Below are 20,848 nucleotides of genomic sequence, written 5' to 3'. Positions count from 1 at the left end.
CCCCACATTTTCCCAACCTTTGACTCTTTTGTTGGTCAAGAATCTGTCTACTTCAGCCTTAAAAATATTCAATGACCCTTTCTCCACCACTCTTGAGGGGAGACAGTTCCAAAGACGCATGACCCTCTGAGAGAAAAAATTTCTTCTAAACTCCGTCTTATTTTTGAACTGTGTCCCCTAGTTCTAGTCTCTCCCACAAGGGGAAAGATCCTTTCAGTGTCCACCCTGTCAAGTGCCCTCAGGATCTTATATGTTTCATTAAGTTCACCTCTCATTCTTCTAAACGCCAATGGATACATGCCCAACCTTTCTTCACAAGATAAACCCCCTCCATCTCAGCTATTCAGAAAGGGAGAGAAACAGAAATCAGGAAACTATAGGCCAGTCAACTTAACATCTGTCATAGGGAAAATATTAGAAGCTATTAGTAAAGATGTTATAGCAGAGTACTCAGAAAAGTTCAAGGTAATCAGGCAGAGTCAACATGGTTTTGTGAAAGGGAAATCATATTTAACCAATTTTTGGTGTTCTTTGAAGGAGTCACATGCTGTGGATAAAGGGGAACTGGTGGATGTACTGTAATTACATTTCCAGAAGACATTTGATAAGGTGCAGCATCAACGGTTATTGTGGAAAATAAAATTTCATGGTGTAGGGCATAACATATTGGCATGGATGGAAGATTAGCTAGCTAACAGGGGAAAATGGGTCATTTTCTAGTGTAATTTTCAAGATGTAATGAGTGGTGTGCCACTGGGATCAGTGCTGGGGCCTCATGTTTTTTACAATTTATATAAGTGACTTGGATGAAGGGACCGAAGGTATGGTTGCTAATTTGCTGATGACACCAAGATAGGTAGGAAAGTAAGTTGTGAAGAGGACATAAGGAGGCTACAAAGGTATATAGATAGGTTAGGTGAGTGGGGATAGCTCAGGCAAATGGAGTATAATGTGGGGAAATGTGAAATTGTCCATTTTGGCAGGAAGAATATAAAAGCAGCTTATTATTTAAATGGTGAGAGATTGCAGAGCTCGGAGATGCCAAGGGATCTGGGTGTCCTAGTGCATGAATTGCAAGAGGTGAGTATGCAGATACAGCAAGTAATTAGGAAAGCTAATAGAATGTTATTGTTTGTTGCCAGGGGAATTGATTACAAAAATAGGGAGGTTATACTTCAGTTATACAGGGCATTGGTGTGACCACATCTGGAGCATTGTGTACAGTATTGGTCTCCTTATTTAAGGAAGCATGTAAATGTTTGAAGCAGTTCAGAGAAGGTTTACTGGACTAATATCTGGACTGGGCAGGTTGTTTCATGAGGAAAGGTTAGACAGGCTAGGCTTGTATCTGTTGGAGTTTAGAAGAGTAAGAGGTGACTTGATTGAAACGTATTGTATAAGATTTGGAGGGCACTTGATGAGGTGGATGTGGAAAGGCTGTTTCCTCTTGTGGGAGAATCTAGAACCGGGGGTGGGGGTCGGGGGGGGGTGGTCACAGTTTGAAAATAAGGGTTTGATCATTTAAGACAAGGATGGGGAGAATTTTTTTCTTTTGAGGGTCATGAGTCTTTGGAACTTTCTTCTTAAAAAAGCAAAGCCTTTGAATATTTTTGAGGTAGATTCTTAATGGGCAAGGGGGTGAAAGCTTATCGGAGTTGGCGGGAATGTAGAGCTGAGGTTTCAATCAGATCAGCCATAATCTTAATGAATGGCAGAGCAGGCTCAAGGGGTCAAGTGGCCCACTCCTGCTCCTAATCCATATGTTCTTATGTATGTTCGTATCAGTCGAGTGAACTCTCTCTGAACTGCTTCTAATTCATTTATATCCTTTCTTAAATAAGGAAACCAAATCTGTACATAGTATTCTAGATGTGGTCTCACCAATGCCCTGTACAACTGTAGCAGAACATCCCTACATTTATATTCCATTCCCTTGCAATAAATGAATTAAATTCGCCTTCCTAATCATTTGCTCCACCTGCCTACTAACTTTTTGTGATTCATGTACAAGGACACCCAGATCCCTCTGTACCTCAGAGTTCTGCATTCCCTCTCCATTTAATTAATATACTGTTTTCTTTATTCTTCCTTCCAAAATCAATAAGGTCACATTTTCCCACATTATGCTCCATCTGCCAATTTTTTGCCCACTCACTTAACTATATCTTTTTGCAGACTCCTTATGTTCTCTTCACAACTTACTTTCTTTCCTATCTTTGTGCCATCGACAAATTTAGTTCCTTAATCCAAGTCAATGATTTAAATTGTAAATAGTTGATATTCCAGCACTGATCCCTGTGGCATTGCACTCATCAAGGGCAGCGGATAGATGGGAACACCATCACCTGGATGTTCTCCTCCAAGTCACTCACCATCCTGACTTGGAAATATATCGCCGTTCCTTCACTGTCGCTGTGTCAAAATCCTGGAACTCCCTCCCTAACAGCACGGTGGGTGTACCTACACCACATGGACTGCAGCGGTTCAAGAAGGCAGCTCACCGCCACCTTCTCAGGGGCAATGAGGGATGGGCAATAAATGCTGGCCCAGCTAGCAATGCCCACACCCTGTGAATGAATAAATAAAAACATCTTGCCAACCTGAAAATGACCCATTTATAGCTACTCTCTGTTTCCTGTTAGCTAAACAATCCTCAATCCATGCAAATATGTTACCCCTGTACCATGAGCTCTTATTTTGTGTAGTAACCTTTTGATGTGGTACCTTGTCAAATGCTTTCTGAAAATCTAAGTACAGCATATCCACAGGCTCCCCTTTATCCACATCTGACATGTTTTGGTTTGATATGGGAGTCCTATTTCCTGAGATGAAAGGGCTGCTGTGATATAGCCTGTAGTGAGACAATAGGCTGGATTTTACACTTCCCAACCGACGGGTTTGAAGGCAGGGTACTTGTATATTCCAGCAGATTGCCTGCCCATCGCCTACCCACCAACAAACCTTCCTATCTGAAATTTCTCAGGGCAGTGGAGGCACCAGGCCCTTTACCCTATTGAGGCCCTTCAGTGGCCAATTAATGACCACTGAAGGGCCTCATCCAACACCTGCCGCTATTTGTCCCGCAGCAGGGGGAGGCCCATGCCAAGTGGGTAGCCTGGTAGCTTTAGCTGTGAGGGCTGGTGGTGGGCAAGGGTGGGGTCCTCTTTTTGCGGGTCCCCTGTTCCCATTTGAGGCAACCCCATCACCAAGTTCATATACTTCCTCCTCAACCCTCCTCCTCTTTCCACCCTCCCCTACCGCCATTCCCCTTAACCCCTTCACCCAGGCCTGCCAGCCTGACCCTGGCAAAATCCTCCATGTTTACCTTGGCGATCTCCACTGCGGACTGCCTGTAGTCCCAGCAGCGGCCACTGCTCCTTCCTGGTGCTGCTGAGACCATGGGACCACAGAGCTGCAGGCCATTTGATTGCCAGCAGCTTTCTAAGGCGGGTCTTCCTCCCGAGATAGGGAGGGAAGTCTTGCCTTAAAGCTCTTGATGCTGATCCCAGTGTCAGATTGCCAAGGGACAACCATTGCTATGGTAGGTGGGATCGCCACTGACACTTTAGCTGGGACCATGGCGCCCTGTAACAATTGATTGTGGCTTGAAAGGACAGAAAGGCCAAGATGAATTCTGGGGATCAGACTTGTGCTCAAAAGCACAAATATTGGTACGTTCTCTCATCTGCTGGCCGTTCCAAAGTGTCTTATGATTTTTTTGCCCGCTTTTAAGAAATGAATTTCATATCCCTCATATGTAAGTTAGCTGCTAAATATTAAATATGTCAATTATTTATGGTCCCTCTGATAGCAGAGAAATCATATAAAACTCTCTCTACAAGCCCCCTATGTAATTATTAATGTCCTGACGAGTGCACAAAATGTTTCCTTTTTGTTTTGAAACACTGCTACTGCCCAATCATTTCCCTTGCATAGTTTTTTTCTTTTTGCCATTAGATTTCTCTTGCCTTTTCAAAGTTACTATGCCTATTTCTGAATGCTACATTCTCTTACTTCGGTCTTCCCTCTGTACTGTTATGATGTCTGACTTTCGGCCTCTCCCTTCAGTATTTCCCTTTAAGTGGTGCCAAGATTGACTTCTAGTCCTTCCTTCTTCACCTCAGTTATTAATATTTATTGTATCTTTCTCCTTCTTCAAAAAACTTAACTCCTGAGTTAAGATTTGCTCCTAGTGGTGCTGCAGCATGCCTTGTTGGTGGGACTGTTATGTCTTGCGTACAGGGTCTGGATGGGGTTTCTTTAGGGTTTGCCTGTTATCCTCAGAATGCTACCATAGACTGTTATTCATAAAAATCATTCTTGCCTATTTACAGATTTATGTACATCTCCATACTCTACACAAGGTTGTACTTCTGCTTCCCACTAGATCTGTCTCTTAGTCATGTGACATTGCATCATAGTTACATCAGTATCAGGTGCTCCTGATATTAACCCTTTCCTTTACATCATGGAAATCCTGCCTCATGGGGATGGACGCTACTGTAGTATAAGTGCCTGGCACATATAGGCATGGACGTATAGGCACATATACTGAGTACAGTACCATCCACACAGTGATGTAAGAAGGCACATGACCCAGACCCAGAGTCAGTGTGGTGTTGAGCAGAGAAGTGTAAAGACCTAAGCATGGAGGCAACCCCTAACTGTACACTTTACTATACATGTGTAAATAGTTCAAGTAGTTAATAAAGACTTAGTTAACCCACAGAAGACTACAGAGACTGCTTAAAGACATACTGTTCTGTAACCAGCACCCTCCCAACAGCCACAACAGGCTAATAATTGCCTAACGAGCGTAAAATCCGGTCATGGCTTCCAAGGCCAATTTGGGAGATCACAGCTATCAATTACAGCTATAGTTTATGAAGCCAATGCAGTTTCCTAGGACATGAGGTACTGACATAATGAGGTCCATTCAAAGACTCAATAGTAAGTATGCACGTCATTAGTATGTCTAAGCCATGCTTAAGGTGCTTAGATCAATCTGGGAATATCCTGTGATGTTAGCTTACTGAGTTGTATTTGGGTGTTGTATACTGCACAACTTTGCTTTACAAAGAGTTGGCTGATTGGAACTGAAATAGACCAGCTGCATCACTTCTCCTGCTGGCTGTCCAGACCTCGGAGGACCTGGAACTGACAGGGTGGCATGTATATGCTGTCATCCTGAAACATCAACTCTGTGCATTCCTTTCCTGTACTCAGTAGGGAGCTGTGAAAAGTGGATTGAATGGTACCCATAAGATCAGTGAAGTCTGTCACAAGGTGTGCCGGAGCTAACGCAAACCCCCGCAGTGTTGTGCTGCCATGCTGCCAATGCACTCCCCTACTCCAGCGCTAGCTGCAGCACATTTGCTGATGTGACCTTGAGTCTGCACCAATGTCTGATGCTCTGGCAGAACTGTCCTTTCAAAAACAGGCTGAGTAAGATCTAGAGCCCGGACTCACCAGCTGGGAGAAGAGGCATTGTGGCTCTGATCGCTAACATCTTACCTTGTGCCCCTATATCTCTTCAATTCAAAGAGGGTTTCCATCCTCTCCCTGACCTCCTCCTTTAGTAGGACTTCTGCAGCAGAACCCAAAAAACAGGGGGCTCTGTGCCCTGTAGGTGATTTCAATGACACCCCACCGATATTGCGGGTGGCCCCTGTCCTAGCTTTTAAGCTTCTACGGACATTTTGGTCTCGCTGCAGGTGATTGTGCATTCTCCAGTGGTGACGGCGCTGAGGAGACTGGCAGGCAGAATCCTGGCACGCTAGCTGGGATCAGTGCCCAAGGATCTTCAGGGCCATAGAGCTTAAAAATAAGTTTCCATTCCACATATCCGTTCAGCTTGCAAATACTAATTGATGAAAGAAATCATATTTGATTCAGCTACTCAAAACGTCTCTTACCATATGCTGGAGTCGCCAGCCTCACATAAATTGGCTCAGACCCGTATGTTTTGCCTGTGACTGTGGAAAGGATTCTGAAATTAACCAGAACACACAACTTGTTAAAGTAAAATTCAACATTTGTAGAGGGGTGGGTTGGGAGTTCAGGATATCTTTAGGAACAATTGTAATGTGCAACATGATGGCAGCATTTGAATCTGCACAATTTAATGTTTGTTGCCCACACCCTTATCAGCAACTTGCCGTATGGGGCACGCAGAGTGTAAAAGCCAGGACTGGCTGTGATTTCTAGCTGAATCTCCTTTTCTCTGCTCTAGTAGATTAATGTGTTGTGTTCCTCAAGAGGGGAGGAAGGTGGGGATGGTGGGCAAAGGCAGAGCTATTACATTGAGCAAGCCAGGTTTTAAACACAGTGGTTAACGATTTCTATTGGTTTTGGCTATCAATGCATTTTACCTTCGAGAAATTAAACTGGGTGAAGTTTAGTCTTAGGGTAAGGGTTCTTTTATTGAAACAACAACAGATATATGTCACCTTTATATGGGGAAATCATTCCAAGGTGCTTTGCAGCATTGTAGCAATAGAGAAAGGAGTCTCCCCTTCTGCATCATGCTGTGGTGACCTTATCTCATTGTCTACGTGCAAACATTAATTCCAAGCGCTGGATACCACTACTGTGACTCTCTGGACACTGTATCATTTTTATGTCCTTTTTCATATTCCTACTTACATTTTAGACCCTTGAGATATAATCCATTAATTACCTGGACAATTAGCTTCAACCACATTATTTTATTCCCAAAAATTGTGCGTCAGAATTGCATCCTACAGTTGAAATATTAGTGCAGAATGTTAACTCAACAGCCAGAATAGTAGACATATTCATTGGTGATAGATTTACTAGACTAATTGACATTCACTGCTGCAAATTAAAAGCTTCTTGATTGCTTTTTAATTATCTTTAATAAGCCTTTAACTCATACTAATTTGGTAAATGGTATAACAATTTGTCATTTTGCCCTGTTGACATTTAAAATGCATTGTACAAATTAGGTTCAGATGAAAGGTGCACTTCAAGAGAGCAACTGCACAGCATTAACCTCCTTTGGAGGGGAATCCACTCTTCTGCCCACAAATTAACATTGCCAGTGCCTTTTGTAGCCATAATCCAAAGGGAAACACAGCAGGGAAGAAATTGAGCTTTTGTTGTAGCTGTATTTTTTATTAAGAATTGCTCTTCAAATAATAAAGCAAGAGCCAAAAAGAAATACGACTTTCATTGTAACAGTATAAACGTTGACCATTAAAATAAAACTACAATACTTGATTGAGTTTTAATGCTGACTATTTATGGTGTAACAGTAATACAGCCCTTGCCTGTACTTTCCCATTTCAAAGTCAAAATCATTTATGTTTTGTTATTTCCTTGTGAAGAATAATGACTATTTGCAGTTTAATGTTTGATTACGGGAAGAGGTCATTCATCAATCAGAATGAATGGAAAAGTGTTCAGGGATGTTGTGAGATAAATTGCCATACAGAGTGAAAGTACATAGGGCATATTCAAAATAGGTCAAACCAGGCATGCCTGCTTCTGGTCATAATGCTAATAAGGTCAATAGCCTGCACATTAATGAAGCTTGCTCTTTGTGGGGAGGGGAGGAGAGCATAGAATAGAGTCAGAGTAAAACAGAATATTGTTAAGGCATTTTGAAGTTGGTGAATGCTTTTATAATGGGTCGTTCATTTATCTTGATGTTGTGCTGTACAATATTAGTTTTTATTATTTATTCATTCATGGGATGCAGGCGTCTCTGGCTAGACCATCATTTATTGCCCATCCCTAGTTGCCCTTGGGAAGGTGGTGATGAGCCACCTTCTTGAACCCCTGCAGTCCATGTGTTGCAGGAATATCCGCAGTGCTGTAAGGGAGTTTCAGGAACTAAACCCAGTGACAGTGAAGGAACCTCCACGTCAGGATGGTGCGTGGCTTGGAGGGGAACTTGAAGATGGTGGTGTTCCCATGCAGTTATTGCCCTTATCCTTCTAGGTGGTAGAGGTTGTAAGTGTGGAAGGTTCTGTCGAAGGAGCCTTAGTGAGTTGCTGCAATGCATCCTCTGGATGGTATAGACTGCTGCCACTGTGTGGTGGTGGTGGTGGAGGAAGTGAATGGTGAAGATGGTGCATGAGGGGACAATCAAGTGGGCTGCTTTGCCCTGGATGTTTTCCAGCTTCTTGTGTTGTTGGAGCTGCACTCATTCAGGCAAGACTTGTGCCTTGTAGTTGGTGGACAGGCTTTGGGAAGTCAGAAGGTGGGTTATTCACCACAGAATTCCCAGCCTCTGACCTGCTCTTGTAGCCACAGTATTTATTTGGCTGGTCCAGTTCCATTTCTGGTCCATGGTAACCCCTAGGATGTTGATAGTGGGGGATTCAGTGATGGTAATGCCATTGAATGTCGAGGGGAGATGGTTAGATTCTCTCTAGTTGGAGATGGTCATTGCCTGGCACTTAAGTTACAAGTAACATTCACGCCACACATCAGCCCAAGCCTGAATATTGTCCAGGTCTTGCTGCATATGGACACGGACTGCTTCAGTATCTGAAGAGTCACAAATGGTGCTGAACATTCGGCAATCATCAAATTGCACAATACATTGCACCATATAAATGCAAATTATTTTTAAGTCATTTATTTTAAGTCCATTAATGCATTTGCTCCAAGGATCAAAATGCAGCATTTCATGACACATGCTCCTTTGTAAGTGCAGCCTGTAGGAAAGCACTTGGTTTCCAGTCAGTGCTTGGAATCCTAAAGCATGAATGTTTGAACCTGTGTCTCACCACATGTTGCTGCTCTGGCAATCTTCTGCCACATCATCACTTTGCACTAATTTAAAAGGAAAAATGGTCATGCTAAAAGCTGTGAAGGTGTTCAGGACTTAATATTTACAAATATATATATCTGCTCTACTTGAGCAAAGCCTGGATTGTAATTGCAATTTTTAGATAATTATTGTTTTGCGTCTTGGAGGACATTTCTCAAGGTGCCAATTTCAGAAAGGGAGATATAAATTACATCATCAGATCACCAGTCTTCTGGTAAATCTTGATTATTATTAAGAAGCAGTAATATCGTCATATAGTTGCTCATTAGCATTTGGGTGATTTAGCTCCATGCAAATCATTTGAAAATGTAATTGAGATGGTGCAAACTACCAATGCTGTTCAGATTAACTTTTAAAAAGATGCCAAAGAATACTCCAAAATCTCTCTCGTGTTAATATTTTGAGAAGTCAGTCAAAATTGAACAGTGTGGATGTACTTTTCACAAGTAGCTTATGGGTGGAATCCATTTTAGATCCAGAAACCCAAAGGCTAGATTCTGTTGTCTCAAATATTAATAAAGAAGTTTTTAACCAGTGGAAATGGGCTGAAGCTTGCTGTGGAAGTAACAGTGAGGCCAACAGCACTTGCCGTTATTAACATGTAAACCAGCCAACAACTTCTAACAGCTGCAGTTAAACGCAAAATCGGCCGCACATAAACGCAGTTAAATGCAAAATCGGCAAGTCTGAGTTGTCTTGGGCTGTTTGATTCACCATGTTAATGCAATGAATGCTGTACTTATCTCATAGATAGAGATTAAAATTGCCACAAAAAGTTAGGGCTATCCTGTTCCAGTGTAATATCCTCCATAATGGTGTGGTTGGTATTCATTATTTTTTCCTTTTGTCTCTCGTCATCCCAACTTTTCTTTCCCGCTCCTCATTTTGCTTTCACATTGTATTAAATATTATAATGTACGCTTCCTGGCTGAGCTGCTCTGCTCCTCATTAACAATCCTCCAATCTGATTGGCTGAGGAGACAAGTAAGGCCCAAATCCCCTGTAGAGGATAGGGCTTCAAAAAACGCTTTATTCACAGCAAGTTCTAATGCAAAAGTTCAGCCTGTGGGACGAGCGCAAGTGTAATGAAACCAGTTGTTTGCGCTGTGAATAAAATCCAACATGTTGACAATGAAAGGTTTTACAGTATGTTCATTGTCTACAGCACCATGGCTTCCATATTCACCAGAAATAGGCAATATTTTTGAATAACTCAGAGCAATTGCAAGCACTTGAAACAAATGATTGACTGAGTCAGTGAAATTTGGCTGAAAATTGAACAGCTTTTAAATATTGTTCAAAAAAGAGACATGCTGTTGAAGCTTTTTCTTCTTGCACTCATCAGGGCAGACACAGGAATACCAATTGTAAAGGGAAGAACAATTTATACTGCGTAAGAATAGAGTGCTAATTGGTTGACAAGTGGACTCTGGTAGAGGCATTGCCATGGAGAATGCAACCGGGAACAGTTGACTGCCAAGCCTTTATCAATCAGAGTCTACTTGCCAAACAATTGGCACTCTCTTCTCAAGTAGTATAAATTGTTGTTCCCTTTACAATTGGTATTCCTGTGTCTGCCCTCATTTGGACTCGAAACGTTAACTGTGCTCCTCTCCACAGATGCTGCCAGACCTGCTGGGTTTTTCCAGGTATTTTTGTTTTTGTTAAGTATAAATTGCTGTTTCCTTTACAGTTGGTGTGTTTGCATCTGTCCTGATGAGTACAAGATGAAAAGCTTTGATAGGATGTCTTTTTTTCAGCAATACTCAATTTTTAAATAGTTGGGTAGAATTTAGTTTCAGGATTACATTTTTATTGTAAAAATGTACTGTTGCTTAGAACTGTTAACCCATAGAATTCTCAAGCAGTGATAATGCACTAAGTATAATGAGATGTAGAACTTAGGGTGGCTTTGTTGTGTTTTTCAGCAACGCACATAGGATGTTTCAGAGATGAATCGAAGGAGAAGGCTTTGAAAGGAGCAGTGTTTTATGATTTTCGAAAAATGACTGTTTCACAGTGTCAAGACAGTTGTGCTGAAAGGTAAGGGAAAATCTCACTGGTATCCCTTCTGGGTTTTATATCCGTTTTACATCCTCCTTTGGTGTTTCCACATTTCTTCTTGCTCCAATTCCTCTGTGAAGATGATTTGGGCCCTGCTAAAATGATGCCGGATTTGGTAGAGAACTGATTTTTCTTAAGAAATTTTTGGATCCCCTCCCCTCCTCTCAAAATTCAGTGGTGAGAACTCTGCCAACCATGGCAAAGATTTTAAGTTACAAGAAACCCTGGATTCGATCTCACAACTTTCTGTTTGGGAATTAAGCACTTAGGGACATGTTGCAACCAAATCATTCAATGTTTTGGATTTTATATAAAGAGCTGAATGATTAGAAAATTTACTTGCTAAAAGAAGGTAAGAAATAAGAATTGAAGTAGGCCCTTCAGCCCCTCAAGCCTGCTTTACCATTCGATAAGATCATGGCTGATCTGATTGTGGCCTTACCTCCACTTCCCTGCCTGTCCCCCATGACCCTTGACTCCCTTGTCAACCAAAAATCTGTCTAACTCAGCCTTGAATATATTCAATGACCCAGCCTCCACTGCTCTCTGGGGAAGAGAATTCCAAACACGAAAAACCCTCTGGGAGATGAAATTCCTCATAACCTCCATCCTAAATGGGAGACCCCTTATTTGAAACTGTGCCCCCTTAAGGGGAAGCATCCTCCGAGCATCTACCCTGTCAAGCCCCCTCAGAATCCTATGTGTTTCTAAAGATAAGAGGGCAAAACACGTCTTTCAGTTTGAGCTTCTGGTTCTCAACCTCATCAGGATCAGCGACTGAGCTAAAAAACTAGGGCAGGATTTTCCTGTGGGCTTCTGAACCCTGCCGTCAAGCTCAACTGGGGGTCAGAAGCCCACCCTGTATGGGGAAACAGTCACTCACCTGTGATTTTCCTAAATTGACCAGTCCAATTAAGGATGGCAGGCAGGCTCTAGAAGCTGGGGGACCAATAGGAGGCCCTGCAGTTTGAAAGCAGCAGCAGCAGGATGCCATGGCAGTGAAGTGAGGGAAAGGATACCTCAAAATGGAGGCTCGTTGTCGCCAACCTCTTTAAATTTAAAATAAATAAAACATGGCCTTTGCAGCCTGGTCAGCGCTGTGGAAGGGAGACACCCAAACAGGCTGGGAGGGCCTCTAAACCTGCCAGGAGCACTGACCCCACAACACACCCCAGAAAACCCAGTCCACCGCCTGCAGGGAACTGAAATCCGACTGTAAAGTCTCAGTTAGCCTATGACAACAAGCCTTCATAGGACCTTAACCTGCTGAATTGGCTCCCCGCTGCTTGCAGGCAGGTAGTCCCATCCAGCCTCCAGGAAAGTGGCCCAGGGCAGGTTAGAGCCAGGAGACCAGAACCCAGGCCAGCAGCACGAAATTTCGTGCCCACTGACCACTGCCCTTGCATGATCGAGGAGGGGGCTAAAATGCCCGGACAGAACATTTCCGAGCACTTTTTAAATTGTGTTTCTTGACTAGTCATCTGACAGCAGATTTGTTTCTACAGAGGTTACCTGTATGCTGGTCTGGAATATGGTGCAGAATGTTACTGTGGAAATCGAGTTACTTCAACCAATGCAAGGCAAGAGGATTGCAACATGGAGTGTAAAGGGGAGAAGCACACAGTCTGTGGTGGAGTGAATAGACTGTCAGTGTACAAAGTCGAGGACCTCCGACCGAGCAACAAAAGATGTATGTCTCTTTCTTGGAAATGTTTAAAAGAATATCTCGCAACAGTGCTTGTAATTTTTCATTGATAATGCACCAATATATACTATACACCGCCCCACCTCCCAATCCCTTAATAAAGATTCTTTTGCGCACAGCAATAATATTTACTTAACCAATTTATCAGAGTTCTGCGAGGACCATGGCTGCAGATTTTGGCTCTGTATCGTTGCTGGGTTTGGTGCTACTGGAGGTAGATGCTGAAAACAATGAAGCAGGAGCCCCTCTCCCAATGACTTCCGGCGTGGCCCTGTACCAGCTGCCAGGTTGTGAAGGGTGATATTGCAGGAAGCCAGTACGCCAGAAGCGTGCAGATTGTGATGACATTCGGAATCTTACACTGACTCGTCACCGAGCCTGCGTTTTTGGACATTGCCGGTCCTGTTAATGCCCACTCTTAAACACGCAGAGCTGACCATGTGTTCAACTGCCTGAGGGACCTCTCCCCCCACCCCCGCCCCTCCTGCGCACCCCCCCCCCCCCCCCCCCCCGCCTCATCTCCCCAGCCACCCCTAAAATCAACATTGGCATCAGCATTCAATTTTCAGGTTAGATGGTTTTGACTTCCATTTTGCTGTTGCGGAGTTAATGGAAGTTCTGTGTTGGTGGAGGATTTGACAGAAGTTATTTCAGTTACTGGTTAGCCACACCAATAATTCCAAACACCGTTTCCTCCAAGGGACTGAGGACATTCAGCCATGACTGCTCCCCACCCTGCGCCCCAGGCAGCACAAAGTTTGCGTGTTGAAAACGCTTCCAAATTAAGCCGGTTCTGCTGGGCGCAAGGACACTTCCATTTGGTGCGGGGTAATCGCACATTGTGATCTCCGTACCCGCTAATGAGTTTTGTTGAATTCCCCCCAAATGTGAACTGATTGCTGATGGCGTATTCCTATGCTTTATGTTTCAATTGATTCTTTTTTCTTTAAAGAATCTTTCATTGGAAAATTACTTGTATTCATTTATATACATGTACTCTGTATACCACAAATTTGGAGTTCAAGGTAAGATATACAGCCAGGAAAATCCGAGGGATGTTTGTTTCTTCAAGGGATTTTTGCAGCCAAAACCCAAATGATCTGTCCTCATTGTGTCTGTAAGGGTCCCTTTGATGAATCAGCTTCAGTTGTTTCTCATCTGCCATTGGCATTAGTCCCAGCATAAGCTATCCATCTTGCGAGAAAACCTTTTCAAAATAAGTATTGTAGTTTATTGGTTTGTCTCTATTGCTTTGTACCTGTCCTGTACCTTAAAGGATCTAATGTGAACCTAAGAAAACTAAGCCTTTCCGAAAAAAAAATGGTGAGTTCACCATGGTCACCGTATTAGTGATTATAAGGATCATGTGACTGTATAGCCGAATCAGCCCTAAGCGCGGGTAATCGTAGGGGTGGAGCTTTCTAATCGTGGACCTTGTTCACGCATGTAGTTTCTTCAGGAACCCTGTAAATAAAGTTTACTGTTTCTAACAAGAAACCTGGCAGTACACCAAGTTTATTACAATTGGCAATGAGGATAAATAGCTCCAACACTGCACCTCAACCCCTGAATGTGAGTATATCAATTTTTAAGGGAAGAAAAAAAAGTATACCCACCAGTCACGTTACTCTTCAACAGAATCAGCCCGTACAACTCGTCCATGAAAGACTGGAGTCAGAACATAGAGTGCCTAAGTTCCTACTTTGTGGCAAATAAAATAACAGCGGAGGAGAAGCAGAAAGCAATTCTTCTAAGTGCCTGCCGGAGCAAGACATATAACCTCATCCATAGTCTGACTGCCCCAAACTCACCCAATTCCAAATCTTCTAACAAGCTGGCAGACCTCGTGAAGACACATTTTCAGCCTAGGCCATCGATGATTATGCAAAGATTCAAGTTCAACTCGAGAGTAAGGGCCTCGGGTGAGCCAATCACAACGTATATAATGAAGTTGGGCAAACTGGTATCTAATTTTATCAAGAGTCCGAGAACAGGTACGGTCAAATACCGTACTGAATACTGAAGAGTTAAAACCATCCTGTGCCCATGAAACCGAATTATGATGTCAAGATGGAATCTTGTTGTGGGGAGCCACAGTAGTCGTCGCTTCACAAGGAAGAGAACTGTTCTTGACAGAGCTTCACAGTGCGCACCCAGGCATTTTGAAAATGAAGATGCTTGCGTGAAGCTGTGTCTGGTGGACAGGTATAGACAGTGATATAGAAAAAATGGTTAAACACTGTCTCCAGTGACAGTCAACCAGCAACAACAGAAGTTGTCCGTTTCAGCTCCACTGCGTCCGTGGGAGTGGCCCGGTCAACCCTGGATTAGACTGCACACAGACAATGTCGGTCCATTTTTAGGTACCATGTGTTTAATGATCATTGCACATTCTAAGTGGATGGATGTGTATGAAGTTAGATCACCGACATCGTGTGCAACTATTGAAAAGCTGCACCAATGTTTTAGTGTATGTGGCCTACCAGAAGTCATTGTTTCAGATAACAACACTGCCTTCACGAGCACGGAATTCCAGAGATTCATGAACTTAAATGGGATTAAAAATATCAAAGCAGTACCATATCATCCCTCACCCAATATCATCCCAGCAGAAAAGGCAGTACAAGCTTTCAAAACGGGGATGAAGAAGTTGTTCGAAGGAACATTAGAAGCATGGATTTCACAATTTCTTCTCAACTATCGCACGACTCCTCATGCAACTATGGTTCAACACTGTCTGAATTACTATTGAAACGCCGCCTTGGTACAAGTTTGGATCTGGTGTTTTCTAACTTAAGAGGGGAAGGTAGAGAAGAATCAGAGTAGTCAGAAAGTGAATCATGATATTCACAGTAAAGAGCGAAAATTTACTGTGGGAGAGACAGGTTTCGTGCGCAGTTTTGGAAGTGGATCTAGTTGGGTTCCTGGTATAATTGCCTCTGAAACAGAACCTTTGTCATATCAAGTAGAAGTGGAAAACCAGATTGTTCAAAAACATGTGGATCATAAGAAGTAGGGACACAATCCAACAACCAGTTACTCCACCTGAAATCGAAGTCGAACCTTTGACCCCTGAGGTGCCAGATCAACATAGAATAGACATACCCTATGTCTCTGTTGAAGTGAATGATTTTGAACTACCATTGTCTAAGGATGTCCCTGATGCTGCAGTTCCTGATCAAGTCAATCCAGTGGGGGAATCTCAAGCCATAGAGCTGCGTCACTCAAACCAAATTAGAAAACAACCTCAGGAACTTAATCTGTAATAGCATGAGCCCTGTGTATTTGTATATGTTATGGATTAAGATATTCTTGTAAAAAAGAAATGTAAAACAAAATTAAAGGGGGAGGAATGTAGTGATCGTAAGTAAAACCGTTCATATTGTTTTGGGGATTGTGACTGTACAGACGAATCAGCCCTAAACGCGGGTAACCTTAGGGGTGGAGCTTTCTGGTCATGGACCTCATTCAAGCATGTAGCGTCATCAGGAGGTCCAACTAAAGTTTACTGTTTCTCACAAGAAACCTGTCCGGTACACCAAGTTTATTACAAACATAAACCTTAAAGATGTTAATTTTTTAATACTTGTCAGAAAATAGAAACTTTTAATGTTCTTAAGTGTTGGTCAAGTGCAATCAACATCAGTCTCTTCAAACTAACTCATTAGAAAATTTCTCTCTGTGATGACACATGGACATTGCCTAGGTTACTGGCTGGTCTAGCTATACTCCCCGAAGGTGGTCCAAGAACCAGTCTCTGAGGTGGTATATCTATTCACTAGACAAACTAGATATCATTGTCAGCCTGGAGAATTCACAATTCTCTATCGGACCATCACCTTCATCAGTGTCAGAATACCAGAGGGAAATTTAGTGGATTTAATGATGAATCCTTCTCTTAGGTAGGCAAAGAATGTGTGAGGTTTCACACATTTCAACCCACAGACAGAAAACAGCAAATTTTAGTGTAAAACCAGCTTGGGGGAATCGCTCCCATAAACATTGTTACTCACAGTTAGTACATGATTAACACAGGACCGCTGAGTTCTAGTCTAAAGTCAGGCCCACGCAAGTACTCTATGATTCTCCACCTACATATATCATCGCAGGTTCAGTATACGCTTTAGAATTTGTTTCCTGCAAATTTTTCCCCACTGAGTCTAGATTTGACCAACTAGACCCAATCCTACAGAAATTTGGACAGCAGGAGTGCAAATCTAAAAACTGGGCATCGAGATAAGCAGGTTTTACACAAGTCTCTGAAAATTGCAAGAGGCCTGCTGATTTCTACATGTCTGAACTCCTTGTTGTGAAAACCTCTGCACCAGAAATGCTAATTCATAAAATCTACCCCCATTTCCAAACTAATGTTTCATGTACTAATACCCGTTAATGATATCAGGTAACACCGTCTCCTAATTCCTTTGTAAATACTGCTCCTTAATCCCCATACATTTCACAATTTACCTAAATGAAGTTGAGTAAACAATATGTGAAGTGCATGGGGATTATGGATCACGATTGATTTAGCCCCTTAATCATCTTTGCAGAAGCTCTGAGTCCAGTTTAGTTGGTGAAAGGCAGAGGGATTTAATGGTTTGCAAATCAACGCAGATTAGTATTTTGGTGCCTTTTTATTTCAGAAAACCAAGGTCTGTTGTTTCCGCTCATTTATGTTGGTTTTCTCCCAGCTCAGTTGGTCTGAATATTTGCTTAACCAGCCTGAAGATCATAGAATTTTAAGCACAAATTACATTCAGTGTAAAATTGAGTTTCCACAATCTTCTGCACTAATTAAAAAGCACGAAGTTCAAAGCCGGATCTGTCCACAAAACTGACCACACCCTGGACTGAATTAATCACCATTGCAGGTTTCCAGCAATTGCACTCGTTTGTAGGTCATTGGAAACGCTTTCGAAATTAAACTGGTTCAACTGGGTGCAAGGACACTAATGGGAACATGTTATAAAGTATTGAATGTATTTTTTTAATTTACGAAGGCACTGGGCGGGATTGTCCCAGATTAGCACAAAGTGTGGTCGTGGGTGGGAAAAATGGATGTTTCACCCCCTCGGCCGCAATGGCCGGTTTTCGCGCCATATTAACCTTCCCGCCTCCTCGTTAATAATGCATTCACTGGCTGATTCGCTGGCTGGCGGGCTCAGGTACACCCACCACGCCCGTGACCTCAAGAGCCTCCTCGCTCCGGATGCCGTATTTAAAGCGCACCATAGCGCAGCCTACTTCACGGGGAGGATTTTCCCCTCGTCGGGTGGGCGGGTCCGGGAGTTGCCGTGCAATGGTCCCTCTCCTCCACCCCACCACCGCTGCCGCGATTCCAATTAACAGCCAGCCAGAGTGAATCACGTGCTGAAACGCTCAGCGCTGCCTGGGTGCAGGGGAGGGGGCGGGAGGGCGAGCGGGGAAGTCAGCGCATGTGCGCAGGCGATCACGGTGAAAGCTCCCTGAAGGCACAGAGCTGCTGCCTCGGGGAGCTGAAGATTTTCCACATTAAAAATAAAGTTTTTTTAAAAAAGATAAGCGTGTCCCCTCTCATGGCACTGTCACACGAGCAGGGGGCATGTTGAAAATGAGTTCCGAGAACTTTTATTTTATTTTTAATTAACATCGGAAACCTCATCCCGCCCGTGGATGAGGTTTCCTCAACAATCAAAAGGCCACTTGGCCCATTCACCCTCCTGCTAACCGTAAGGTTGGACGGGCAGGGATAACTTTCAATTTAATTAATTTATTCATAGGCTTAACGACCCTCTTAATTGTCGGCGGGCGCACTGCCGACTCCCATGCACGCCCGCAGACTGAAGTATCACGTGAGTGCGCGATGACGTGGGGACGCTCGCCCGATGTCATCGCGCGCTGTTTCATGCTGATGTGTGTTGGAGGCGCACTCACACGCTGAGGTGAAAATTCAGCCCCGTGTCTACAGACCAGGACTGCTCCAGGCAACAGATGGCCCCGAAAACAAAGAAGACGGCAGCCCCCAAATTTAGTGATGCCTCTCTGGGCCGCCTGCTGGACACAGTGGAAGGCTGCCATGATATTCTCTACCTCCACAGGAGGCCCACCAGAGACACCAATCCAGCCTGGGAGGTGGTGGCAGCAGCAGTCAGCGCCACCGGAGCACAGAGGAGGTCAGCCATCCAGTGCAGGAAGAGGATGAATGCTCTCATCACTCCCAACTCACACTCACAAACCCATCACACATCCACAGGGATCTCACACCTCAAGGGTCAACACCACTAACTCTCACACACACCCTCACATCTCCATCAGGCTCATACCCTCTGGAGCTCACTCCCTCATCCTGTCCATGGCTCCGCTCACCACACAAACATTCCCCTCAGTGCCATGTGTCCTGCTCATGCTCTCTACATCTGTTTCCATGCAGGAGAAGCTGGCTCACAACAGCAGGGAGAGGTCCCAGACTGGGGGGTTGAGTGGCCCACATTAGGCCCCTCACTTGCTGTGAGGAGTGAGCCATCGCGCTGACTGGTGAGGACGTCGACTGTGCCTGTGGTGACGGTGAGGTCAGCGTCGAACACCCTCGTGAGGATCCTGCACCACATCATCCCTCTCTGAATGCAACTATGAATGATCATTCTCCTGCTTTTGACCCTGCTGCCATGCACTAATTATCTCTACTTTGGTTCACAGGGAGCTCTGCCAAGCCACCGACGCCCTCAGCGAGTCAGACTCTCGGTTCCATCCAGATCCTCACCTCCAGCCAAGAGGACACATCCTCCATTGAAGAGCTGGAAATAAGCAGCCTGGAAGACCCATCACAGCGCTTACCCACACCCTCCACCAGCGCAGAGACACACACCTTGGTGGGACTTAGATCTAGAGCAGGCTTGGGTTCACAATCTGGTGGTCACCGCACGGACACGTGTCCGCAGCAGGAGGAGGCAGCTTCAGCTGAGCTCCCTGGCATTTTGAGGACTGCTGGGGAAGCAACATCTGCGGGGTCTGAGTCGGTTGACGAGCCTCTGGATTCGGCTTTCCAGTTCACTGTGAAGAGTCAGCAGAAGGCAGGGGAATATCACACAGAGCTGTTGGAAGCCCTCAACATAGTGGCAGGTGAGTCGGAGGAGTGTGTCTGCCTGCTCTCTGATGAAGTGGTGCCCATATATGCACGCATGGAGGTCTCCATGGGAAGGGTGACGGGTGCCATGGAGACTCTGGACCATCAGAACGCGGAGATGTGCGCAGATCTGCACTCCATCGTGGTAGCCATGGGTGAGTTCCTGCAGTGGCAACATGAGAGGGAAATTGGGCACCTCAACGTCCTCCAGGTACTCTTTCCCCTCAAGGAGTCAGGCCAGGGCTTTCGGGCATCCAAAGGGAGGAGGAGTGGCAGTTGGACACCACTGGATCATCCACTCAGGAATTTCAGAGGCTGTCCACCCCCTCCGAGACCCCTTTGCCTGTGACCCTCCTCAACCTTGTCCTCTGTCACTGCACTGTGCTGGCCCACAGCTCTCCAGAGGACGCATTGCAATGTCACCAGAGGCAACAGGGCCAACTGTTGCACAGGCTGTCTCCACCCCTGCTGTGGATGTCAGGGCAGCACCTAGAAGAAAAGTTAAAATATTCTGATCACAAGTGGTTGCATGGGTGAACAAATTTTGTCACTTTATAATCTGAAACTATATTCACTTTCACTGAATAATGTGTAATGTTGTCTTTCAGCTTCATTCACAGGTTCTGCGAGTCCTCCCACTGCATTCCCCATCCAACTAGCAGTTCAGCTGCACACAGTCAGACCATGAGTGGTTCTGAAGGGAGAGTTTGTGTGTGTGTGTGTGTGTGTGTGTGTGTGTATGTGTATGTGTGTGTGTGTGTGTGGCAGGGCCTTTCAGAGCCTCGTGTGAGCACTCTCCCACACACGCAGAGCCTTCATCCATCACACTCTATCACTGTCATCTCAATGTCCCGAGCATTGTCAATGCTGCCTGCTGGGGTTCCCTTTCAATTGTCCATCTGAGTTGACCTGCGTCTCCGCCCACCCCCTGACCACACTCCCATGCAGCACCTGTGACTGTCCAGCCCGAGACTCCGCTCACTTTTGATTTTGGCGATTTTGGTCGTAGTCAGATTTTTGCTCCACTCCCCCATCCTTTCCCCTCTCCCAGTCACCCATGTCCTTTCCTCCATCACTGTTACCGCTACCATCGCACCCTCAACCCTCCCACCCTACCAGCTCACTCTGCCCTCTCTCATTCTCACCATTCCTTCCTACCACACCCACCCTCAGT

At 44.5% G+C, this 20,848-nt stretch overlaps 1 protein-coding gene across 1 annotated transcript in view; it reads left to right on the top strand.

Moving 5' to 3' along the window:
- wscd1a (WSC domain containing 1a) overlaps positions 1 to 20,848 on the top strand; it is a 95,975-nt gene that overhangs the window by 31,354 nt on the left and 43,773 nt on the right. Inside the window, exons 2-3 of the mRNA XM_078547809.1 lie at positions 10,732 to 10,846; positions 12,373 to 12,557. Of these exons, the coding sequence (XP_078403935.1) occupies positions 10,732 to 10,846; positions 12,373 to 12,557 (300 nt within the window). The remainder of the gene's footprint in view (positions 1 to 10,731; positions 10,847 to 12,372; positions 12,558 to 20,848) is intronic.

The sequence above is a fragment of the Cetorhinus maximus genome, chromosome 9 (genome assembly GCF_964194155.1).
Source record: "Cetorhinus maximus chromosome 9, sCetMax3.hap1.1, whole genome shotgun sequence".
Lineage (NCBI taxonomy): Eukaryota > Metazoa > Chordata > Chondrichthyes > Lamniformes > Cetorhinidae > Cetorhinus > Cetorhinus maximus.
The sequence above is the reverse complement of the archived record's forward strand: the minus strand, read 5'-3'. Positions and strand labels throughout refer to the sequence as shown.